Source organism: Sordaria macrospora, chromosome 1 (assembly GCF_033870435.1).
Source record: "Sordaria macrospora chromosome 1, complete sequence".
Taxonomy (NCBI): domain Eukaryota; kingdom Fungi; phylum Ascomycota; class Sordariomycetes; order Sordariales; family Sordariaceae; genus Sordaria; species Sordaria macrospora.
The window spans coordinates 8503899-8529069 of record NC_089371.1 but is presented as its reverse complement, the minus strand read 5'-3'; the positions used below and the strand labels follow the sequence as shown (position 1 = coordinate 8529069).

The 25171-nt window shown below is 51.5% G+C and overlaps 5 protein-coding genes and 2 non-coding genes across 7 annotated transcripts; 6 read left to right on the top strand and 1 right to left on the bottom strand.

Annotated features, from left to right (window-relative positions):
• Positions 1–1558: 1558 nt before the first annotated feature.
• On the top strand, positions 1559–2224 carry SMAC4_00595 (uncharacterized protein; the record flags this gene model as incomplete). Its single annotated transcript, XM_003352000.1, has 1 exon — positions 1559–2224. One exon carries the CDS (start codon positions 1559–1561, stop codon positions 2222–2224), a length of 666 nt encoding a protein of 221 aa, XP_003352048.1.
• Positions 2225–3925: 1701 nt separating this feature from the next.
• Positions 3926–5016, top strand: SMAC4_13153 (uncharacterized protein; the record flags this gene model as incomplete). The annotated part of the gene is made up of 2 exons (XM_066091279.1): positions 3926–4873; positions 4999–5016. The coding sequence occupies 2 exons, from the start codon at positions 3926–3928 to the stop codon at positions 5014–5016; spliced, it is 966 nt and encodes a 321-aa protein (XP_065945900.1).
• Positions 5017–5682: 666 nt separating this feature from the next.
• SMAC4_13152 lies at positions 5683–5780 on the bottom strand. Its single transcript has 2 exons — positions 5743–5780; positions 5683–5718 (listed from the first exon to the last, which is right to left on the bottom strand). It is a non-coding gene; the product is annotated as a tRNA-Ile (tRNA).
• Positions 5781–8537: 2757 nt separating this feature from the next.
• Positions 8538–9608, top strand: SMAC4_00593 (uncharacterized protein; the record flags this gene model as incomplete). Its single annotated transcript, XM_003351998.1, has 1 exon — positions 8538–9608. One exon carries the CDS (start codon positions 8538–8540, stop codon positions 9606–9608), a length of 1071 nt encoding a protein of 356 aa, XP_003352046.1.
• Positions 9609–20053: 10445 nt separating this feature from the next.
• Positions 20054–20169, top strand: SMAC4_13151. The gene is made up of 2 exons: positions 20054–20091; positions 20128–20169. It is a non-coding gene; the product is annotated as a tRNA-Leu (tRNA).
• A 1913-nt stretch (positions 20170–22082) lies between these two features.
• On the top strand, positions 22083–22670 carry SMAC4_00592 (uncharacterized protein; the record flags this gene model as incomplete). Its single annotated transcript, XM_003351997.1, has 2 exons — positions 22083–22162; positions 22220–22670. The coding sequence occupies 2 exons, from the start codon at positions 22083–22085 to the stop codon at positions 22668–22670; spliced, it is 531 nt and encodes a 176-aa protein (XP_003352045.1).
• A 992-nt stretch (positions 22671–23662) lies between these two features.
• Positions 23663–24560, top strand: SMAC4_00591 (uncharacterized protein; the record flags this gene model as incomplete). The annotated part of the gene is made up of 3 exons (XM_003351996.1): positions 23663–23678; positions 23730–24087; positions 24170–24560. The coding sequence occupies 3 exons, from the start codon at positions 23663–23665 to the stop codon at positions 24558–24560; spliced, it is 765 nt and encodes a 254-aa protein (XP_003352044.1).
• Between the last annotated feature and the right edge of the window lie 611 nt (positions 24561–25171).

Genomic DNA, 25171 nt, shown 5'->3' with positions numbered 1-25171 from the left:
TGCCTCTCTTTTTAGTTATCTGTTGACCTCTCTCGCAGCCAGAACACAGCGAAAGGTTCTTTCCGAGTGAAGATGATGGGTTCCGTTGGTTTTGCGGTGAGTCGTGGAGCTCGTCATCTTCCGCGATGGCTGCGCCAGGAGAATACCTCTCTTCAACCACATGGCTGTTACCATGGTCTCGGAGACGACGTGATAACTCACCCCAGCTAGGTCTTGTGACTCTGATACCGACAGCAAGCGTCGTCGTCGTGTTACCCCTGCTTACCCCTGCCCGCTTGTCAAGATCTTAACTCGTGCGGGTAGCACCAAGAGGTAGCAACACCATTGTCGGCTAAATACCCCAGATGGCAAGCTTTCCCTCGAGAACCTATCAGCCGATATTCCCATGTTTACCCAACATCAAGGACTAGATCGTCGCAAACCGTCGGGAACCGATCTTCATCTCCAGGTCGTCTCTGGTATAGTGTCAGGATTTTGCTCCCAGGTACACGGATTTTGCACATTGACATTCATTTATCATGATTCTGAGCCTCTTCATCCCGAGCCTGACAGCATGAGCTTTCTAACCCAAAACCTCGACGGTATCTCTGACCAAGATACAATGGTACATCAGTCCCCGGATCACGGTTCCCTTCGATCGGCGTCTTGACAAGGGGGTATCGGCAGTTCAATCCGGGGTACAGCAAGTGAACCACAGTTCAAGATGAGGTTGTGCAGCTAAGATGCTTGGCTCCCTCTCGGTAGATGGACATGTAGTAGCCGTCCGGCCAAGCATCGAACAACAAAACCAAGTTAGTGAAGACCAAAAACTAGCAAAAGCCAAGTGCGTCGGCGAGAGTGGTTGAGTGAACGTCCTCCGAAAGTAGCAGGGACTAAACGCTTAGGCGTGCCAATAGTGAACCAAACCCTGCTCCTACGACAAGATCCGATAGGCTTGAATGGTGAAATATCTCTTGTTTCAGCAAGGCCAGCCTCCGTTCGTGACAACCACTGCAGGGGTTCTCAAACACGGACTTACGAAAATGGAAGCTCGATAGAACCGTCGACTTCCGTGACCGAGCCGCATTTGGCGGGGCCCCATCGAACACTTCATTCAGCCTGAATTTATTCGGAGCCTCCTTCATTTATCCTTCTGCCACGAAAAGCTGGGGTACGTAGAGTGGCGTTATGTATCCCAAACTTGGACTGGGCGATCGGACTAAGCATGGGCTTTTCGTGAAGGATACAACCCTATCTGGGACCACCTCCATGGACTACGCTCAATATGTTGCATAACAACCGCAAAGTGTCTGGTCCTTGGCATCAAAAGGAATCATGATCGACGGGGTCGCCATGATGACAACCTCAGGGGATGAGAGGGACGGCGACAATCTAGCCCGGAGATACGGTTGGACTGCCTAAACTGAGTGGTCATACCGATCGAAAGCGACGACAAGGAGCTCGAGGGACGGATATATAAGACCTTCACGATCGTCCTGTTTCGGCTTTTGTTTATCCTCTCATCATCACCACCGATCAGCCATCCTCTTCCTCTCGAGTATCAGACAGATCAGACACAATGGTCTCCATCAAGTCCCTCCTTCTCGGCGCCGCCGGTGCCCTCGCCGTCCCCTTCAACGCCACCGAGTTCTCCGAGCTTAACGTGCGCGCCGGCACTCCCAGCAGCACCGGCACCCACAACGGCTTCTACTACTCCTTCTGGACTGACGGTGGCGGCACCGTCAACTACGCCAACGGCAACGGCGGTTCCTACACGGTGAACTGGTCCAACGTCGGCAACTTCGTCGGCGGCAAGGGCTGGAACCCCGGTTCCGCTCGCACCATCACCTACTCGGGCTCCTTCAACCCCTCCGGCAACGGCTACCTCGCCGTCTACGGCTGGACCCGCAACCCGCTTGTCGAGTACTATGTCATCGAGAACTTTGGCACATACAACCCCTCGTCGGGCGCCACCCGCCTCGGATCCGTCACTACCGACGGCTCCACCTACGACATCTACAAGTCTACCCGCTACAACCAGCCGTCCATCGATGGCACTCAAACCTTCAACCAGTACTGGTCGGTCCGCCAGCAGAAGCGCAGCGGTGGTTCCGTCACCATGAGCAACCATTTCAACGCCTGGGCCAAGGCTGGTCTGCAGTTGGGCACCCACAACTACCAGATTGTGGCTACTGAGGGATACCAGAGCAGTGGATCTTCTTCCATCACTGTTCAGGGCCCTTGAGCGATGGAATTGGTTACTGGAGAGATATCGGTATGATGCTGGAGTGGACGGCAGGAATTTGAAGATGCTTTGGATCTTTTGAGGGTGTGGACGGTCGGAAGTTGGAAATCGGGAAGGAGCGGAAGTGGTAGTTCTACTTGGAGGTACGGTTCACTCTTTTCTGGCAATAAAGTGTAGAGGTACCTACCTCTAGACGGGTTGCACCATTGCGCCATCTCAGTGCGACTGAATTGTCCAGGCCACTCTGGAAGTTGCGACCCCGGCCGACATTCTCCCTTTCTTTGTACTGTAGACCAGACCTCACAACCAAGTTCTTCTCTTCTACCAAACTTTTCATGAGTAGCTCAATCATTTCACTGAATTCCCTCACCGCTTATATGTTTGTTGTTCGATATGATCTTCCTACATTCCAAACTTGACCAAAGATGTCTTGTAGCTCCAGGCACAAGCTCAACTTCAAATATGCTGCATGTCCATGTCCGCCCCCCAGCATCCCTGGCGGTGAAAGTGCATCATCCAATGCTTCTGCCAGTTCGTTACTCTACATGCAGACGTTCGGATCTCACGTAACACAGAGAATTTGTGGAAAGCAGACGTGCAGACGTGCAGACGCCACCTCATATCTGGCATGATCCTATTGACGCCTCGCTGCCTAGTGCGTCCCACCGCTATGTTGTGCCTGACGAGATAAATAGCAAGCCGTCCCAATCCTGTGAGTTTCCACCCCTAAAATTCCGGATTTTCCTTGATCCTCTTTCAGTGATTTGCGTTCGTGGATAAAACAAGCAGCAACATCCGCAGACGCAGTGTTTCTTCGGGACACGGCGGTCAAAGTTGACTTGGTAGCTACCCACAGCTCTCTGTCGGCCATGGCAATCGCCGCGCGACTCACGTCCACTCCTTCGTATCTTACGATGTCGCCTTGGTTTTTCATTCGGCCGGTCACAGATTTCTCACAGTCAACGAAGGATAATCCAGCACTGTCATTTGATACCGCTCCTGCTTTTGGGTCACCTCGTGCCACGGTGGCTTCTTGCCTCTTACTCCCAAATGGTCGATCTTCTCACGAATCCTAGGAGCATCCGGATATGTTTCGACCCGTTCCGTCGGAGACGGTCCAAGAAAACAGCAGCAGGCCGGTCCCCACGCACCTAAAGCATGCGTTGGCAGCCTTATTTGTCAATCTTGTTGCCCTGAGTGGGCAAGCGCGCTAATTGCAAGCGTCATGCCTCGCATCATGCCCACGCAATTAGAACTACCATGATCCGCGCAAGATTCCGATCCGATTGTGGCGTGATTTGAAGGTTTCGGAAGAGGGACCAGGATATCTATGATCGAGGCGATAAGACTGAGCGGTCAGGGGGAGTAGCCAGTTGGAGGTCCAGCAGTGAAAAATATGGCTCAGTTGCGTCTATTTCCGCGACTCAGAGGCGCGGAAGTCCTGGGAGACGGGTGTGGTGCGCATACTCCGGGCGGGGAGTCAGCAGGTCTCCGAGTGGACGATGGAAACCCAATGGCTTCACCGAGGAGGGGCATCACCGGAAGACAACACAAGCTGGGCTTCAAAAGAGAAGGCTTTGCTTTCCGAGCTCTTTACCGCTCTTTCCGAGTTGTCTTCCGTTGTGTTCAGCAACATCAGAGCAACCTTGGAAACAAAGATCACGATCTCCAAGAGCTACCTGTGGATATTCGTACTACAAAATGGGAGTGGCAGCACCGAGAAAACAAAGCCGTGAAGCAGTGGTACCTCAGCAAGTTTCTGACACTCTTCCAGCTTTAAGCCAACGTCAAACCCAGCCCTCTGAGACAAGTTACACGCTTTCTTCTCTCGCCGAGACGGCTATCACATTAAAAGCGACGACGCCCTTCCTCCCGACGAAGCTACTCGGGAGACTAGAAACTCCAACCAGTTTCTCGGCCCCCGCGTTTGCAGCAACATCATCATCTTCACACAGTTCTGCCGTCGCACTCGGCATCGTCTTTGGCGTCTTCTTCGGCACAATCATCTTTTCCTTCATCATTTGGCATTTCTGCCGTCGCGCTTCTACGCCGAAGTCTTCAGCATCAACTTGGCCATCATCAGCCAAAGCCGCCATCAACACCATGCCCGTCAGACACTCGTCAGCCATGCGCTATCCTCAGAGACCAACACCGGTCCGAGTGAGAAGCGGCGACCGCAAGGAGCGAGCAGTACCAGTTCAAGAAGCGGAAAAGGTACACAAAGCAGCCAAGGTGGTCAAGGTCATCCAGTCTGATGACCCTCCGCCGAACTCTCGACGAGACTCCCACCCAGTGTCACAAGGGACTGGACAAACACGCCATCGCCGTGATACTTCTGCGCCTCGACTACATCCGGGCCGACAAGCAGTGGTTGATGTCTCCAGCCCTACTACCGACAAATGGGATGATCATGACTTCCATCCACACGAGAGGTCGAGGCATAACCACGAGCCCGACGACAAAGCGGCGTCCAGGAGAAGAAGCCATCAAGACGATTCTCGCAATCCACCACCGGTAGTCTACGTCGCTGGACGGACATCTCACGAAAGAAGAAGTCGAAGAAGCCACGAGCGGGAATCACAAGATGCACATGAACACCGACAGACAAGTCAAACCCGAAGACGGACTAGAAGATCACAACCCGGTAGCGTGAGCGTCGTTCATGACTCGGTATCTGGAGTTCAGGCCTCCTCTATCTCGGCGCCAGCGGTACCGACATTGACGAGGAGGTACCAACCACCAAGATATGACTCGGCCTCTTCCTTGACGAGCAGCTCGGGGCAGTCGGATAATCTTGGGGAAGAGCCACCATACTTGACTTCATCATCTGCATCATCTTCAAGTTCTTCTGGCGTGGGAGGGGGGAGTTCGTCACGGTCGCATTCACGGCGACGTTCACGGTCACAAAGTCCGGCTAGGGTCCGGTTTACGATTCCTTCGGGGGTGGAACAGTATTTGGATGCTGATTGAGTAATGATTGAGCGATGGAGATGATACCGCAAGCACTGCGTTGCTTAGTTCCCTTTGCTTCTTCTCTTTTCTACGCTCTTTGTACACAGTTTCATATGTACCATTCATTGCCTTACTATAGCTGCAGCGTGTCCAAGGGCATTCATTAGACGGATTCAAAGCGGGAGTGATGATTGGTTTCTTACAGTTGATAGACAGAATACAGTTACCCAAATGAAGAAGTATACCCATTGCGATTGATGTTTTCCTTTGGGCATCTTTCGGACAATGTCATCTAGTTGTTTGCTCAAAACGTGAAGTTGCTGAGATGTTCGCTACGAGCTGCACACCATTCTCCAGCTTGCACAACTGCTGCACCTCGCTCGGCGCACACAGACGGGAGACTTAGTCCATGCAAGATGAAAAGAAAAATGAAGCAGAAATCGGAACCGAACGAGAGGAAATAATACCTGAATTAAAAACGAAGAGTGCAAAAAGAAAAAAAGAAATGCCCAATAACAGGATTGAACTGTTGACCTTCGCATAGACTTGATATCAGGAAATTCTGATATTAGTACGACGCTCTAACCAGCTGAGCTAATCGGGCTTGTTATTTGTTGAAAGATGGGCCAAGAACTATGTATTATTAGCATGCTTTCAAATTATTTGTGTACGCAAATCACTGCACGTCCGTTCTTGGTGCAGATGAACGGGTTCGTTCGTCACTTTGATTGCCCAAGAATGGAGAAGAAGCGATAGTAATCATTGAAGCTTGTAAAGACATTGTTAATTAGCAGGTAGATGCGGTAAGTGCGCAAATACAATCGAGTGATTATCAAAGGTCCAGCTCGTCTTTTTGGGTGCTGAACTTTTGCGCTGGCTCTGGTTCGCAGTCTCCTGGTCCGTGCGCGAACCACACTCCCCCCTTTTCGGCATACCCTGGCTCCCTGGAATAAACAAACTACCTGGCGTCGAGAAACCAAACTGGGCTGCATCTTGGACTCACTGACAAGATGACTTGCTAGGATGAAGATTGAAGCGCCACAGAAAGGTCCAGATAACTAGGTACCCGAAGTTGAAGAATGGAAGTGTTTGGGGTGGGGCAATGCTGAACGAAGACTCCCTTCAGTCATTCTTGTCCCTCGCCTTTCATCCCATATGCCCAACGCATCGTAGCCTTGTAGTCTTACAGTTCAACAGCAATGGCTGTATGCTGACCTGCATAGGTACAACAACCAAAGTTCTCGGCCCGTCGACAGTCTGCCGGAAGGCGGGTGTGCCGCCAGCTGATAGCCTAACTTTCACCTCCAGCTTGACCTTCACCCTTCACCTCCGCCATCCATTCTGGTACTGGTAGTCCTGCAGTCCGCGGCGCCCCAGGTCTGCTATTACGCAACTTTCCCTCATGTGCATGTGCTGCGAGCCTGCCGGTCTGCTACCTTGGACTTTGGACATTCACCATCCACCCCCTCTCTTCCGGATCTCCGACCTGTGCTCAGCGTCTTTAATATTTCGTCATTGTCGGGCCTTGCTGGGCGATGAAACTTATTCCTGCTTCCAAGCATAACTTAGCTTCCGGCTTGCAATTTACACTTGCAACCACAAAAACCAAAACCAAAACCAAAACCCAACTTGTGAAAGCGAAACATCAACGCAACATTTGACAAACCATTCCATCCTGCAACTTACAACTTGCAACCACACAATCAACAAACTCAACCAAAAACAACAATCTGCAATCATCAGATCACTTCAGCATCAACAAAATTTGTCATCGTCTTCATACATCAATCAATTGCAGCCAAACCCAAGGACAGCAGTCAACAGACATCGGGCAGTCAAAATGTTCTACCTAACCAAAACGGTCGTCCGCATCGCTACCCCCCTCATCTACCCCATCATCGTCCCCATCGTCAGCCCGGCCATCCAGCATGCCGTGGGTTGCTTCAAGCCTATTGAAGCCGACTTCGACTTCAACTTCGACAGAGATTATTGCGACAACCCCCTTGCTGTCGGCATCGCCAAGGTGGTTGAGATTGTCGACGGGGTTCGGAAGCTCGTTGAGGCTGTCGTAAAGGCGCCTGTTGGGATTGTTTCTCGCGTTGTTGAGAAGTCGGTTGACCTGGCTAAACCGCCTCTTGTCGTTATTTCTCGCGTTGTCGACTATTGTCAGCAGCAGATCAAGGCTGTTGTCAAGGCGCCCTTTGTGGTTACTTCTCGTGTCTTCAACAAGTCGGTCAACCTCTTGATGAAGCTGAACAGCGCGGGTGACGAGCCCATTGCTGTCGTTAGCCAGATGGTCAAAGAGGTTGCTGGCGTAATCAAGCACTTTGTGCCCTCTTTCTTGTTGCGGTATGTTGACACCTAGACTCTTATCACTTCGCACTCAGCAATCCTTTGCCGGCCAATACTAACCTTTTATAGCACCGTCAGGACCTACATCGGAACCAAGAACACCAATCCCGCAGACCGCTGGTGGATCAGACCCGACGAAGCCAAGTTGAAGGCCTGGCTCTCAACCGACAACGCCCGTACGTCTGCCATCGCCAAGGGCAACCACTCCGTCAAAAACACGCCCTCCTCCGCGTACCCTTCCCCTCCTCCTTCGATCGTCGACCCGTCTTCTCCTCCAGGGGGCATAACCGCTCCTCGACTCAATACCACATCGACGACCCAGGACACGAATATCAGCACCTGTCCACGTTCAGAGGAGACGATTCCTTCCCTCGACCTCGGTAGCCCTATCTCTTCTCTGAACCTTGGCGAGTCACTCGGCTCCCTCACCAGCTTGACCGCCAGTAATGGTCTTACCAACGGCAAGGGAAACGACAACGGCAACGACAACAAGGCAGACTCAGATGACTCAAGCGACACAGCCTCCATCTCTTCGTCCCTCATAGTGAATGTTCCTGGCTTTCCTGAAGCGACGCGGTCGGAGCATGAGTTTATACTGTCTCAATACGACTTCAACTACGCCTTCGAGGGTGCCCGTCCGGCTAGTATTCCCGTCAATGACGAATCGACTGTCCGCCCCAACGTTTTGCTTCCGACCCCTCCCTCCCCACCCTGCTCCTCGGAGTTTTCCGAAATCGCCCTTCCGAACTATTCCCCTAGCTACGGTGGTGGCTCCAGCAACGCCAACACTTCGGACCCTGAGAGGTTTTCCGAAAACGAAGACGAAGCTGTCAACAGAGCCAGGGCCATTGCTTTCCGTCCCGACCATGAAGAGGCGGACCGCCTCGACAGTTCACTGGAGCAGATTCCTCAGTAGGATGAGGGTTGCCCAGCTGAGCTTGTCGACGGCGTGGTGCAGGCGCCTTTTGGATCCGACAACAAGGGTTTGGAGGTCGACGGAGAAGCTCAGATGGGAAGCGAGAAGAGACAAGATAAGGACGAGATGGAGGAACCGATCAAGACTGAGGAGGTAAACGAGCAAGAAGAAGAGTCAACTAAAGAGGCCCAGACTCATGAGGATGGGCCTACTGTCGAGTCCCAGAACTTGGAGAATCCGGCCGAGCTCGCTCACCCTGTCATCGTAACTTCGCAGCCGACCAGCACTCCCGCCAATACCGACGACATGGCCAACGCAGTCAGCCTAACCCAAATTCCAGAGCTCACCCCAGCTGCAAACAGCCAAGCCACCGAGAACACAGCATCGGAGTCAGCCAGCACCCAAAGCACCGTCGTCGTGTCGTCTCACCAAGAGGACGACGTCACTGCCAATACATCTCTCCCTCCCACACAGCCCCAAGAGGCAGAGGAGGTAGAAGGTCCCACCAGCGACACCGAGACCGTCTACCCAGGCGAGGAGAACAATCTTGAGCCCTACGTCTTCAACTGGGGAGACCACGCCTTCATCGACGAAACGGGCCACCTCGACACCTACAAGCGTGTCGACGACGCCCAATTTGACCCCACCAAGCAGCACCTTCATCGCTGCCACTGGATTGGCGTCACCGAAGTCGACAAGCCGAGGCAGCACATCAAGCACTACCCGGGCCCCGTCGACTCCTCGGGTCAGTGCCCATCTCTGCCCGTCCCGGAGCTGACCCTCACCACCCCCGAAGGCGAAACTTGGTGGCTCGACGACCCGATGCCTTGGGGTCGTCTGTGCATGAATTGGGAGTGGCTCAGCCAGAGCTCTGTTGATGAGGATGGGTACATGGATACTTGGAAGAGGGTGGCAGAGGAGGAGCAAAGGGAGCAGGTGGCCAGGGGACAGCGCAGGCTGCAGAAGGATAATTGGGTGTTGTCGAAGTGGGAGCCGCTGGAGAAAAAGCCCGAGGGCGTACCAAAGTTGAAGGTTACGGTGCCGGGAGGAGCGACTTTTTGGTTGGATGAGCCGAGGAGTTGGGCGGATTTGGATGACGATGATGATGATTGTGTGAGGAACCGTTACAAGCACAGGAGTATTATTGCTGGGATAGAACAATAGAGTAACGGAGTAGTAGCCGAAAGGTACTGGTAGATTGTGATAGCTATTGCTTGCTGAAGAGCCCAGTATTCGGAAGGCCTGGGAAGGCTTTCCTTTATACTGGTTCTTCAATAAGGCGCCGCTGCGCCGATGGGTCATCCCGGCCTTTCGGCGCCTTACCGTGGCCGCTCCTCGCGGCCAGGTCTGGCCACGGGGATTCCAAGGACTACCACGAGCGCTTCGAGCACGAGGATGCCCTGCTAACATGCTTCTGTGGAAGCTGGAAGAATCCCTTCCATCCCTTTTTCTGCAGGAAGGCATATGCAGTTTCCCCCGTCACGGGCGAAGCGGCTACGCGGGAGAATCTCTCCCCTGCTATTGGAATTTACTGGCAGCGCTTCATCGCTAGAATCCAGACCTCGCACTTCTTTTCATGGACTTGCACGAGAAAGGCGTGGCGCCGGACACTCTGGCAACAGCACACTGACGGCGGTGGCGCCGCTGACAACCTTACGGGGTTTTTACGGAGTAGAGGGGTGGAGGTTGGCCATGGCCACGACATTGAGAGAGTTACGGTGGACTTGGACAGGCTAGTTCACCGTGCAAGGAGACGGGAGGAGGCCTTGCGGGAGGAGGGGAGCGAGAGCGGAGAGGAGTGATTTTGTCATTTCTTTTACCTTTTCCTTTATGCTACAGGTTCCGTCATATACTGGCGGCTCGCTCACTGGGCGATTCGATTACAAGTGCTGGGCCGCGTTTACGCTATGGGCAACACATGATTTACACTGGCAATAGGCCTCGGTTTGCCCTCGGATTAATGGTTTTGGTGGACAGTTAGGCCATTGCTCTTAATTTTGTATGCTAGACTCACCGGTGCGGCACGTCTCATGCCCTACGGGAGGCGGAAGTAGACGTTAAAAATAACAACAGCAACAACAAAAGCCTTACCGTGGCCGCGGCGCCATTACCCCCGGCGCGGCCCTGATTGGTCTACCTAGCTGCTTACATAAGTGGTCTCCTATTGGATCGTAACAGATTGGTAGGAGAAGGCGATTGAGGGATGGAAGTGATTGAAGGGGAAGTGATTGAAGGGGAAGTGATTGAAGGGGAAGTGATTGAAGGGGAAGTGATTGAAGGGGAAGTGACTGAAGGGGAAGTGATTGAAGGGGAAAGCGATATGTGAAAGGGAGACTCTGAGAGGGAAAGAAAAGGAGAGTTTTTTTTTTTTAAAAAATTGGAAAAGAAAGAAGCACCAAAAACGCATCAAAACGTATATACCTAGCGACGCCGACATGAAGCCAAATAGATTGTAGACAGACATAAGAAGCAACATCAAAAATATGAAAACCGAGCAACAAAGAACCAGATCTTGAATTCCACTTGCAAAATAAAATAATGTGACGTAACCTCTATGATCTAACCACAGGGGCAGTGTTGGGCGGGATGGGGAGAAGTTTCTGCTTGTAGGTAACAAGACTCGGAAGGAAACAGAACGGGGAGAAAGCGGCGGTCGAGGATGAAGACGTGTAGGTGCCCTGGACTTGAAGGAGGCAACTGCTAATCATTGCCAGTAAGAGAGAAGGTAGGAACTCCCATGTACTTGCCTTGCTCTGTGTTACCAGTGGAAATGACGACCTTGAAGCGATGATGTTGTGAGAGAGGGGGTCGGGTGTCTCTGATATTAGTTGGTCGTAACTTCCATCCGCACTTTGACGCACGCAATTCCACCCCGTCCGAGTCCAGTCAACGTTTCCCCCTTCGCGCCTAACTCGCCTACTCGGCTTGAACCGACAAAGTATCTACCTTACCTACGCCTCTCTCCTCGGCCATCAATGGCAGCTTCTCGCTTCATGCTCGCGACGGATATGTGTCCAAGTCAGTGGGCAATCGCACCTACCTGACCACTGGCTGGCCACCCAGGTCAGCCGGGTGGTACATGATGGCAGTCCTCCCGCGCTCGTCCCAAACACTTCTCTGAAGCCGCTATATCCAAACATCCCCAACCATCGATACCGTTTTCCGTCGCAGGTCACCGCGCCAGTTCTCTTTTTGGCAGCATTTTCAGCCTAGCAACCATTGTAATCGTTAGCTATCGCTATACACTCGTTATCAATATCACGACCATCAAGATCACAATCTCTTCCGCACTCGCTACAGACTGGGCGTGTGACGGCGCAGCTCTTGTCCCCAACTGTCGTCGCACTACGAGTGGGAGAAGCTAGAGTATGTATCGGTCTCCTGACACCTCCTCGCTACTTTGCTGCTACTGCCGTCGACAGCCAAGATGGGAAGCTAACAAAGGTCTCCACTACAGCTTTATCTTGGTCCTCCATTCAAGTGCTCCGTCTCCTGTCGTCCCTTGCTTCAAGCCTCCAAGAACCCTACTCCGATCTCCCCCCAGTAGCTGCCCAAGATGTCACGCTACAACTTCAAGCAGCTCATCTTTGAGCAGTTCTTCCCAGACCCCTTCCAACTTCCCAACCCTGAGCCTACCACGACCACCCCGTCAGCCCTTATAGCCCCAGAAAACAATGCAGGGCAGCCAGGGCAATCAGTCCAAGCCCCGGAGCCGGTCTTATCGTAGGCCGATGAGGTCGCGGAAGAGTTCGGTCAACAACAACCAGCACCGACAATGGTATCGCTCCCAGACTCTGAGGGCGACATCAATGATAACGAGAAAGACGGCGTACAAGTCACTGAAATTCTGCTACCAGACTCTGGAGACGACATCGCAGAGGAAGACGACGTGCAAGTCACTGAAATTCCGCTACCAGACGAGGCAACACCCGCTGTCACGGATGTGGCACCATCAGAGTCTCATCTCCCAGAGGTCCTGTCACGAGGGTCGGAGCTGAATGAATACGAAAATGAAACTGGTTACGAGGATGAGATCAACGATGGAAACGAGTTCCATACTCAGAGTCCGGACCCAGTTGATGATGGAAGGCTTAGCCCAATACCCGAACAGACTGAGTCAGAAGGCTCTCACGGCGATAACATCCCTGTTAGCGATCAGGACGAACCAATTGAGCCAGGGGATGAAAACCAGACTGATTCACAAACAACTGGGCTGCAGGAGCAAGAATCGCAAATGGTTTCAGAGGATCTTACTGCTCCTGGAATGCCTGCAGATTCCAGCACAACTCAGCCTGGGCCTGAAAGCTTCCCGCCCTTATATTTCACGTCAGACAGAACTAAGCTTGTTACACTTCCCGGTAAGTTACGATCGTTCCCCCTCAGGCCACACGTTAGCTGACCAGTTCACTGGACACAGGCAGATCTGGTGGTATTGCACCATCATCTGTTGGCGAGGGACCGTCCGTTGCATCGGAAAGTCATAGACACACCATTCCAGAATCGCCCCAAGAAGATGCAGCGGATGACCAGAGCGAAGATGATGGTTGGATTATCATCGGCGACGATGAGTAGTATCTCGATGCCGATGGCAACTGGAGATTACCACGTCATGGAGAACGACAGAACATCGAAGCCTGGGCAAGAGGAGAAGTTGAACTTCAAACCCATGTTGAGCTTGATCGTGAAGGTATGTTCTCAAGAAAATGCATGACTCGCAACTCTAAAGATATTGAAGCTGACGTCTGGCTCACCTGCAGCCATGTACCTTGATATTGACGCATTAGGTCAAGTTCATCCCTCGCCTCGCGCATCCGAGCCGGAAGATGGTTTATCGGATACATCAACAGCAGTTGAAAATCTTTTGCAAGTTGATCACCATGACCCGCTTCAAATACAGTGGACAAACTATTCCCGGGGACTTGCAGAGCCCCCTATGGGTACGATGGCCCCTATGTTCGATTACCTTCCTTCTTCCGAGATCGCTTCTAACGCACCTTCGTCCGAAGGTAACGAAGTTCTTCCCACATTAAGTAGCTTATTCAACAAGGATACGTTCATCAAGACCCTGTCGGGAATTTTCGAAAGAGGAAAACAACGGAAGGTGAATCTTGATAAGCGGCTCAAGTGGCTTGAAACAAACGAAGACTACATTGAGAAGACCTCGCATATGTCTGAAGAAGAGAGGCGCCAATACGATACGACCTTATCTTCGAACAATCCCGGAGACCATATTACAAAACTAAGGAAGGATTTCTTCGCTCAGCTGGAAGGTTTACGGGACGACATCGAGAAGATCGCGGAACCTCTTGGGAAGCATTCGCAAGCCGGCCGCTCTCCACCGCGAAAAACCCCTGAAGCTGGCGGTGAGCAAATCCCAGTCCCATACGAGATTGAGCAAGAGAAAGCGGACTCAGAGGCGGAACCAGAAGAAGAAGAAAAGACAAAGAAAACCAAAAGCGAGAAGGACAAGGCCAGGAAAAAAGCGCAAAAACGACGTCAGCAGGAAAGAAGGCGCACAGAGGCTCAAAAACAACAGGACGTCACAGCTCAGGATTCTGCGTCGAGGAATGCCTCTGTCCAAGAGGGCGATGAAGAGAACGACCCAATCACAGCTGAGATATCCGATGCAGATATGAGCAGGGTATTGGTCAACAACGGAAAGCAAGGCCGGGAACTATCGAAGAAACATACCAAGAAAGAAGAGGAACAAATCAAAGCTGGGAGGGCTTTTGAAAAATTGACTGATGAAAAATTGGAAAAATCCGAGGTCGGTCAGAAGGAGATTGCCGGAAGGGAAACAAAGGCCAATAATCTGCAAACCAACCAGGATGAGCCTGAGAAGCCAAAGGTTGCTAAAAGGGAAAGGAAGACTGGGAGCTTTCAACCTAACCCGGCTGGATCCGCAAAGCTCAAGGCCATTGAGACAAAGGATGATCAAGCCTCGGATGACAAGACGCCCGCAAAAGAAAGGCGCAAAGCAAAGCAGGCAGATGCGGACCGCAAGCTTGCAGAGCCTACTGCCAAAGCCGAAGAGGAGGAAACCGCAAAGATTGCCGGGGATTCCAAGATCAGAAAACTCGAAGAGCAGCAAAAAGCTAGGCAAGAAGAGGAGGATCGCATAATAGCAGAGCAGATCCAAGCGCAAGAAGACGCAAAAGCTTTTACAGATGCAAAGCGCAAAGAAGCTGAGAAAGCTGAGGATCTAGCCAAGTCTCTTGACGCCGAAAAGGACAAAGCCTTCAGACAGCAGGCCAATGTCGCTGAGGCTGAAATGCTCAAGAAAATCGGAGAGGCAAGGGTTATACTGGCGGAGGCTGAAAGGCTGAAGGAGAAACAAGAAATGAATGCCAAGGAGGCCAAGGATCTGATGGAGGGTGCCCGTCACGCTGCCGAAGATCTTGAAGTGAAAATAGATAAAGCTGTGGAGGAGGGCAAAACCAAAACTGTCGAGGAACTTGAAGCCAGGCGGCGCAAGACACTCGAAATGGTTGACATAACTTCAAATGCGGAAAAACGAGCGTCTGCAAAGATCAAGGTGCATCAAATGGAAGAAGACAAAGCTCGTGAAAATCTCATACTTCTTGAAATACAGAGGCAGGAAGCGATCAAAGCGGAGAAGGCCAAGGCTCCTGACAGGCCCTGGATTCCTGTCGAGAACAAGAAGAGAGAGCAGGCCGAAAGACGCAAGATCCTTCAGGAAGAAAAAAAGGCTACCTTGGCTAAAACTACCACCGAGGAGCCCTCCGCGGCTTTTACGACGGGCAGAAGAACCACACCAGTTGCTGAAACAAGAGGCAAGGCGCTCCCACAAGGCGGGAAGTGGGCGACTGCTGGTGCGTCCAGAGACGGTGCGTCAAGTGGAAGTGGAAACAAATCTACACCACTTGAAAAAGCATCGAATACTGCCCAGTCAAGAAGCGACGCCACCAAAGATGCCAATCGCAAGCATGTAGCGGCCGAGGCTGAGAATCGCCGAGAACTTGAGGCTACTGGGGCTGAAAAGAGCAAGGAGACCAAGAAGGAGAATCGGCAACTGGACGTTGTGAAAACTTCTGAAGCGAGCGCTGTTAAGACTCCTGAAAGGAGAAATCCCGAATCTCCTGCTGCGAGCGTTGTCAAACCTCCAACAGGAGTAGAGACACAGTGGGCAATCTACGAGGCGCGGAGAAAGCAAACTGAAAGGGAGAAAGCTGAAGAAGGGCAAAAGGAGGAAGATACCAAAAAGAAGGGAAAGGGGAAAGAGGCATGGCCCGTTTTGCCATCTTCATCACAACAGAAGAAGACTGAAGCTTGGGGAAATGCACCTCCACCCGTCGACCTTGCCCTCAAGTTCATGCCGCCTAAGGAAAAGCTTCAGGGCTCTCCTAAGGTAGACTCGCAGCAAAAGGCTCAATCCCCGAGCCAGAAGACGCAGCAAGATTTGACTCAGCCGACACCAGAGAAGAACCAGGAGAAGGTCCAGGCTCCGGTACAGGCCAAACCACAAGAGAAGGCCCAGGCTCCAGCACAGGCAAAACTACAGGAGAGGGTTCAGGCTCCGGTAGAGGCAAAACCACAGGAGAAGGTCCCGGCTCCGGTACAGGTAAAACCACAGGAAAAGGATCAAGGGCAGGCTAGAGTTTCAGCTTGGGGGAAAACTCCGATTCAATCTCAGAAGAAGACCGAGGTCCCGGCGACAAAGAAGGATCGCATTCTACCTGAGGAAAATCCACAAGCTCCAGCTGAGAAGCCGCAGTCTCCAGTGCCAAAGAAGCCACAGCCTTCGCCTCAACACAAGAAACAAGCTCCTACCCAAGAGAAGGCTCAAACCCCTGCTCAGGCAAAGCCAGAACCTACCCATTCATCTCGGAAATTAGTTACCAAAAAGCCTAATACTCCGATCCAGTCAGAAACTCCGGCAATCTCTTTCAAAAAGTACTTGGAGGTTCTGTCGCCGTCATCCGTTGGGGATTATTCTAGGTTGAATGCCATAATCTCTGGGGGAAAAAACGCTCCGCTCCATATTCAGAAACAGCTTGATTTTCAATCAAAGGAAGGTCAGCCTGGGGCCCAGAAACACGAGAGTCAAAACATTGAGCGTGAGAAGGCCGAGCAAAACGGGCACCGAAAGGCCGTTCGTGAGCGGGTCAAACTTGGGAAGGAGAGCGAGGAAGCTCAGACAAACGAACCTAAGAGCGAGAAGGCTGAGCAAAATGGCGTCCCGCCCCAGCTTCAAAAACTGCTTGATTCCCAAGCAAAGGAAGATCAGCTTAAAGCCCAGAAACTCGATACTGAGAGGATTGAGCGCGAGAAGGCCGAGAAAGATGAGCGCGAAAGGGCTGAGCATGAAAAAGCCGAAAAGCGCCGGGTCGAACTTGAGAAAATTGAAAAATTTGAGCGAGAGATGGTAGAACAGCAGCGGCTTGAACGTGAGAAGACTCGAAAGGCTGAACAAGTCGAACAACAACGGGTCGAACGTAAGAAGCAAGCCCAGAAGGAGCGGCTTGAACGTGAGAAGACCGAACAAGCCGAGCGCGAAAAAGCTGAACAAGCCAAAAGGAACCGACTTGAACATGAGAAAACCGAGAAGGCTAAGCGAGAAAAAGCTGAACAAGCCGAACAGCAGCGGGTCGAACGGGAGAAGGCGCACGAGAAAGCTGAGCAGGAAAAGGCTAAACAGGAGCGTGAGAAGGCCAAAAAGGACGAGCGCGAAAAGGCTGAGCGTGAGCGGGCCAAACGTGAAGAGGCGCGCAAGAAAGCTGAACAGTCTAAGGCTGAACAGGAACGACTCAACCGTGAAGAGGCGCGCAGGAAAGATGAGCAAAAGAAAGCCGAACAAGATCGCATCGCACGTGAGAACACTGAAAATGAGAAGGCCAAACAGGCAAAAGCTGAATATGATAAAGCTGAGCGTGACAAGAGCGAGAAAGAGCGCATCGTGCGCTTAAAAGCCAAGTTAAAGAAGGCTGAACTTGATCAGGCCGAGCTGGAGCGGATTGCACGGGAGAAAGCCGAAAGTAGAAGTGATCACGCAAATTCAGAACAGAAACGGCCTGCAAGCGAAAAGGTCAAGCTTGACAAACCTGCGCTTGGAAAGGTTGCGCTTGAGAAGGCTGCGCCTGAGGACACTGAACGTGGAAAGGACCAACTCGATGATGCCGAACATCAAAGACTTGATCGCGAGAAGGCCGAGCGTGAAGAGACCAAACATGCACCTGAAGATGTGCATATGGAAGCTGACACGCCCAAGCCAGTTCCTGGGGGTGGAAATACAGACCAGGAGAGTAAGAGACGGGAGGACGGAGCCAGTGATGCCCAACCAACTTCCAACCTGGGTGACTCAAAACCAGAGCTCGATGGTGCAGCGCTCCGATTACGAAATCTCGTGGACAGGAGGCTTGAGATGCAGAAAAAGGCCGAGGAGTATGGTGAAGAGGCACGACGTCTGGATGAGAAAATCAAAGAATTGATTTGTTTGAGAGACGTAAATGTGAAGTTGAGAGAGCAGGAGCTTGAGATGGTCAAAAAAACGGTTGAAGCAGAGCTGCGGAAGCAAATTTTCGTCGAAAAGGTGAAACTGGCAAAAGATCAGGCGGAATGGGAAGAAGTCCAAAAAAAACAAGAGGCGAAAAGACAGTCACAAGATGAGAGGAGACGGCTGTTTGAGGAGGTGGAGTCGCAGTTCAACGCTGATACATCTCTCGGTTGGGCTCCAACCGCCGACAGTAAGATCCCAGGAGCTCCAGAGGTATGTTTTCCCGGCGATTGAATATTGTTGGCATCTCTTAACTCATCGATTAGGATCATGGCCTGCAACATCCCGCTTTAGGACATCCACCCGAACAGGACCAATATCCGGCATTTCAGAGCCCTGCTGAAGTGCCTGCGGTTGGACACCCACAAACCGGCACCAGCGTACCTCCCGGCCTGTCCGCTCCACGAGCGTTACAACAAGGGCGTCAAGGGCTTACAGCGATGCCGGCATCAGGATTGGCCAACAATTACCAAACATCGTCATATCAAACTTGCACTGGCTTCCAAGGACAGATGCACGGGTCCCAACCTCAATCAAGCCCGTATATACCTCAACCACAGTTCACCCCATTTCAAGGGCCAACACCTATGCCGGCATCAGGATCGGCGAACACCTACCAAACACCGTCGTATCAAAGTGGCTACCCATTACAAACGTACGCGCCTCAACCGCAGGAGAATGCACTCCAGCCAGGCCCATACATACCTCAGTCACCTCATCCAGGCTCGTTCATACCTCAATCACCCCAGCCAGGCCCGTACATACCCCAGCCACCCCAGCCAGGCCCATACACACCTCAGTCACCCCATCCAGGCTCGTTCGTACCTCAACCACCCCAGCCAGGCCCGTACATACCTCAACCGCCTCACCCAGACCCGTCTATACCTCAATTAGGTCGGCCAGGGCTGTATAGCCCTCCGTCTCGGTTCAACCAGTCTCAACGACCTTCGTGGCAACAAGAGGAACCTATATATATCCACAACGATGTAGTTCCTGGCCCCCAAACTTTGGCTCCGATGCAACCTCAAGGAGCCATCCCTCAACAACTTCATGACCCCAGGAACCCAAGCACGTCACAAAACAGCCCGCCTCCGCCAGCGCTGAATCTACAGGGTTTGAGCCCCCACCAGAACAGGATGGTGGAGATTTTCAAGAAGGATAGCGAGCATGGAAAACAGGCCGCTTCGCAGGCTGCGGCCCCTCAAGGAGATAATGTGCCACCTCCAGAGCTTCCACTTCCGACTGCCCAGGAGGAGTCCGAGGCGTCCGAAGAGAGTAAGACGTCGGCAGATGAAACCGCTGGTCAAACTGAAGCTGTTCCTGACGCTGCTGCTGAGGCTGGTGCATCTGTTGACCAGGTCTCATCGGAGCAGGAGTTATTTCCCGGGGACGGCCCTCGAGTATCTCTCAAGAAGAGATGATAGCGAAGCCCGAGCCCGAGACTCTTAGAGGCCCCATTATCGAGGAGAAATAGGGCGGGAGAGCTCGTGGGACATTTAGTAATTGTGGGTTTGTATCTAAGTTTCCACTCATTTTGTTTTTCTTCTGTTTTGTTTTCGCAGCGTTGGAGGGAAATGTCAAAACATTGTTGAGCGCAGCGTATACCCTATCATTGTCAATCAGTGTCAGCGAGCATCTTTGGAGTTTTAGATATGTGGTTATACAGCTTGAAGGCCTACAAGGTGGTGAGATAGCAATTGATCAGGTACACTCCCGCGTTAGACATGAGAAACGGATATTTTTGTGTTTGAAATTCTGTGCTGAGCATCATTGCTTGATGTGGCAGATGGGATGCCGATGTGAGTTCCGTCGTTGTTGCGTGCAAGTAATCCAATTCTCACATGACAAGCGAAGACTCAGATGTATCACCATCTTAGTGCCACTATGTTTGGCCTGGTTGAAGATAACCAGCTAACAAATCCCGCTTGCCTCTATGCTTGCCATTTCCGGTGGCTGTCCCAAAATCCAAACAGGGGGTTTCCCAAAAAAAACAGACCAGAGTCCCCTGTCCAAAACTCCATCCAGTGCCCCATCAAACCCCATGTCATAACCCACACAACCACATCAGAATTTTCATCAAACGAACAAACAAAAAGGCAAGATGGCCGAGCGGTCTAAGGCGCTACGTTAAGGTTAACCCTTAATCCTGAGTTAATTATCTCATTGATTCCGTAGTCCGAAAGGGCGTGGGTTCGAATCCCACTCTTGTCAATGATATCATCACATCTTCCCCTGAGATCGGGTGGAGGAGCTTCTTTTTGGAATTTTTTTTTTACATTTTTGCTTACCTCGGGTCGGAATACTCTGTGCAACGAAGACGAGGACAATCTCTCCAATCTCAAATAAGTGTTTTCCTTGTGTGTGTGTGTGTGTGTGTGTGTGTCCGTTTCTGGGAAGGCGAAGGGGGGCATTTAGTTCCAAACAGAAGATGATATCGACGGGGACGTGGAGTGTTTGAGGCGAAAACTGTGTGTTCGTTCTGCGAAATTGAAGGAGGTTTTTTTTTTCTCTTGTTTTTCTCGACTTCGCCGGTTGCTTTTGGTTTTTGCGTGCGAAGTACACGTGTATCGAGCGAGGAGGAATGTTTGGATTTGCATGTGGTTTTCTTACCTTTTTGCTAGCTTGGGATGCATGAGTGAGCGTGGGCAACTCAGGGCAGCGATGTTTGAGACAAAACCAGAATGGGGTGAAAATCAGACATGTCCGCTTGATGCGCAAACAACGTGTTCGTCTTGTTGGAAGGAAGCAAATTAGGGATGCACTATTTTTCGTCTTTTAAATATGTCGCAGGCCGCTTGATGCAGGATCTGGATATATTGCACATACATAGGTAGAAAGCGCTTCATCTTGTATATGGTGATGCACGATAATTTTCCCTTTTTTTTCCTCCCCTTTTTTCCACCACCTGCGCGGCGCTTCGTCGGAGCCGGAGCCGGAGCCACGGAGGGTCGGCATATCGGTGGCCGGAAGTTACCGTCGAAGACCGGGGGTGTGGATTTTTCGTGGCCGGCATCAAGTTACAGTGGTGTGGGCGCTGAAGTTAGAACGCAGTTGTAGCAGAGTTATAGGGGGTTTGGGGGGGAAGGAGCGAGCCTGTCTACCTTAGTTATTCGCAACTTCTAGAACACGGCAGCTTGGAACACTCGACCATGCTGTGATCTAGATTGCATTGATCAACTTGAACAGCGCATATAGTGTCCTGCAAACCATTGCTACATCTGTTACTAGATTTTCATTTTCTTGAATTCATTCCAAGGTCGTTGTACCGTGGAGTGTCCCCGCTGAGCCTTGACGCTCGCCGCAAGGCCGACATTGCAGGGCGCAACGCCACCCTAACTGCAGCACAGGACACCGAGAGCCACGGCCGATCTCGTCAACGTGTCCCGGGCCGGAGACATCCGCACCGGTCACCCCTCTGGGCTTCACAGATCGGCGGTCCGATATTCAACAGAACAATATTCTACCAAGGTTCTATCTACTGATCACTGCTGGCCTCTTCACTGTGGTTACATGCAGAACGGTGCCTGGTGGCAGCGTTCGACTGGGCATCCGCCAGGTTCACGCGCAACCCTTGGCTAATTCGCCCGCCCGCTCGACGCAAGCAGTACGCATCAAAGTCTTATTCACCGGACCTCCTATTATTTGGGACGAATACATGGTGCATCAGGTGTCTAAGCCGCAATCAAACCTTAAAGTGCAAGATATCAGTGAATGGCAGCGGATGTCCGATAAAAAAGGTTGGAAAGGCACAGGACTGGAATACAAATTCCCCCGCTCTGGACCAAACGTCCATCTTCTTCAACTCTTCCTCTTTTTTTTTTTTTTTCCCTTTCATCGATATTTCGACAGAAGACCCCCAAGAAACACTTGCGAAGACCAACATTCCAAAGCATCTGCACAAGAAAAAATTATTCTATACCTCCACAGTATTTCTGTCCGACCTCGGTATTATCGATTACCTCCTCTTTCTCACACCTCTTCGCTCTTCCTCCGGCGAGACTCAAACGACTTAACATCACTTGGACAACAACTCCACGACGACTTGTTTACCCGTCGCTATTTCTACAATCTTCGAACAATATCGTCTAGCCAACAACGCTACGTCACTTCAAACAACCGACAACATGTCCTACTCTCCTATCTGCAAGATGTTGTTCGAGCTCAAGCACAAGGGCCAGCCTCACTACATCCGGAAGAGGCAAAAGTAAGTTGTGTCCACATGGCTTTGTTTGGAAATCAATCAGTTGCTAACACAAGCTAGGAACGCCAAGCCAACCGGGTTGACAGTAGCACAACGACAGATTGCCGCCCCTCCAGAGGGTGGCCAGCCCGCCTCCCCCCTTTACCAATTTTTCGACATCTCACAGTACCAGAATGACTGGAAACCAACGATTCGTCAGATCATGGACCGCCCCGAGTACGGAACCGAATACGTCGAACTTGACAACGGATTCTGGTACCTGCTGGAACTAGACGGCTCCTTCACCCACATGACAGACCACGAGTTCCAAGACTTTTTGAAGTGGAAGAAGGAACAAGAGGCCGGGGAGAATGGGGGAGGAGACGACAACGACTTGGATACATCAATGGAAGATTGGGATGGCGAGGGCGAAGATGCCCCGGATCCTTCGCTCTCCATGCTGAACTCGGAGATTGAAGCCCTCGACGCCGAAATGAAAGATTTCGACTCTGAACTCAAAAGGTCCAGCTAGGCTATGGACCCCGACGAGGAGGTCGATCACGATGACGACGAGGACGAGGAGGATGAACCAAAACTCACAATCCGCCGTTGGAAAAAGACACAAACCCTCATCGACGAGTTTGGAAGGTTGGATGTCTGGCGGAGCTGGGAGAGGAAGCACTTTCCTGAGACCACGGGGCTGCTGCAAAAGTGCCACTGGTGGATGGTCAGTGATCGTTGGGGACTTCGGCAGCGCAGGCCGGGGGTGCCGGAGCTAACGGTCACCACGCCGGAGGGGATGTGCTTTTGGTTACATGATCCGGCTGACAACGAGCGTTGGTCGTAAAGGTTATTGATGATGGATGGAGTTTATGGGGTTGGTATTTGGCTTTTTTCTTTCATTCACGGCATATTTGTCGAGCGAAATTGAATTTCTTATTGCTTCCACGTTCATTTCCATGTACCATCTGTGATTCGCATATTTCCTGAGCGTTAAAATGCTTCTATTGCACTCTATATACCTTTCTCAGCAACATGCTATGTGTCTTTCCTCCTTATTTTCTGTCTATCGTGAATCATTACGTCACAAGTAGGCAAAACAGCGGCCCTGGCGCATCCATTCCATTGACACACAAGTGAAGGGCATGGAATGCCGAGTCGATTGACTCGCCGAACCTGAACAAACGGACTAACTCGAAGTGGGTTCACCACGGCAACCAGGCGGTTGTGAATAGCCCAAGGTTCTGGGGCCGTGACAGCTGCCAGCATGGCTTCACCACCGGCAAGGTTCCAAGTTGGCATTACGGACTGACTGTTCGGAACCCGTCTCGGATCAGCTATAGGGCCAGTGGGCAAATTACTTTGCTGACCTTTTGCATTATCATTCCGCATCGCAAATTGAAGTTCGCTACTTTTACCTGCACAAAACTCCAAAATCATTTTGGACAATATTTCTATCCCGAAACAAACCCCTATCCTCTGTAAACATACATATCAGACGAGCATTGGTTACCTATCTTCATAATGTCGCTGGGTAAAGGTATGGATACCGGCTCTTACTCCCATTTCGCAGCCACTAACGATCTTGCAGTAACCCCTACGGTCGACAGCAAAGTTGACATGCCCGCCAACTCCGCTGAGGTTATCCCCTCGCCGAGAGACAACGGCCAAAGCGCCATCATCACTTCATCTGGGAATGCCCACTCCTACAGCTATGCTCTCACTGTTGCCGAGGTCATCGAAATGACCAAGTGTCTCAAGCTCGACAGCCCTACCGGCCAGAGCACGATCACGATCAGCGAGAACGAACATGCAACGACACCCATCGACAACAACACCGCGAACAGCGCCCAAGACAACAAGTCTTCTACTCCAGACAAAAGCGAGGGCATTGAGATTCGACAACAGGAAGTCGCTTGCACTCCTCCTCACAAGTCCGAGATGGAAGAGTAAGTCCTGTCCTATTCTCTCAGTTGAGCTCTACTTTTTTTTATTTCTCTGGCAATCTCTAACTCCTGTCTTCTTGAACAGCTCACGTACCGGAAGCACCTCCACCTTATCTACCAGCCACTCCTCAGCCAAAAACGACCCCAAACAGTCAGACAATCATTCCGTTGCAAGCACTCAACCCGTTGTCCCAACGATCTATCCTCCCCGCCGACGCAACATCTTTTCCAAAAGCGCCCCTCAGCGCAATGTTCAGTGGAGTAAAGAAGTTCTCGCCACTATTCCTACCAATGCGGCAGAAGACAGTGACGATGGCGAAGATGGATTCACTTTGCAGGAGTTACAGCAGTTTCAGGCGGAGGGAAAGGAGGATATGGAAAGGAAGACAAAGGGATTCCTGCGCATGGCTAGCAGTAACACCTGGCGACCGCGTAAGGTGGAGAATTTGGGAGAGCTGTTTGAAATTGAGGATTAGAGGGTCAATCCGGGGAGAATGTCAGGGAAAGGAGTTTAAAGCGAGGAAGGAGATGGGATAGTCACATACGGGTATGGGAGAAGTAGGACGAAAATGGGATGGGCCAAGTATGGAATCGATGGGAACTTTCTTGTGATCAAGTCAAACGGGTACGGCAAATGAAGCGAAGCAATGGTGTTATTGATTGACAGAAGTCAACCCGATCTTACTGAACATTACCTACCTACCTTGCATACACTACATCGTATTGCTAGAGATACCTCCACCTACGAAGAGGAATTCTCAAGTGCATCATCATCCATCTCTGCTATATCGCCCTAAGCCCTTGACAATGTAACGACCAAAGTGTTACCTTGCCTCTACGTATATCGCTGTATCCCAAGCCAACTTCGGTCTTCTTTCTTCTGATACTGTCACTAATGACCGAGTACCTAGTTACAGGAATATTGGATACCTCTGTGTAGTTTTATTTCTTTGCTGAAGTGATCCTGATAATACGTGAACATTGGCACCAACCCATCCCAAGGGCACCTGGGGGCTGAACTTTCCATCGCTGTACACCTGCCTGGCTCACAGACATGACACTCGAATTCTTTGGGTCCTCAACGAAG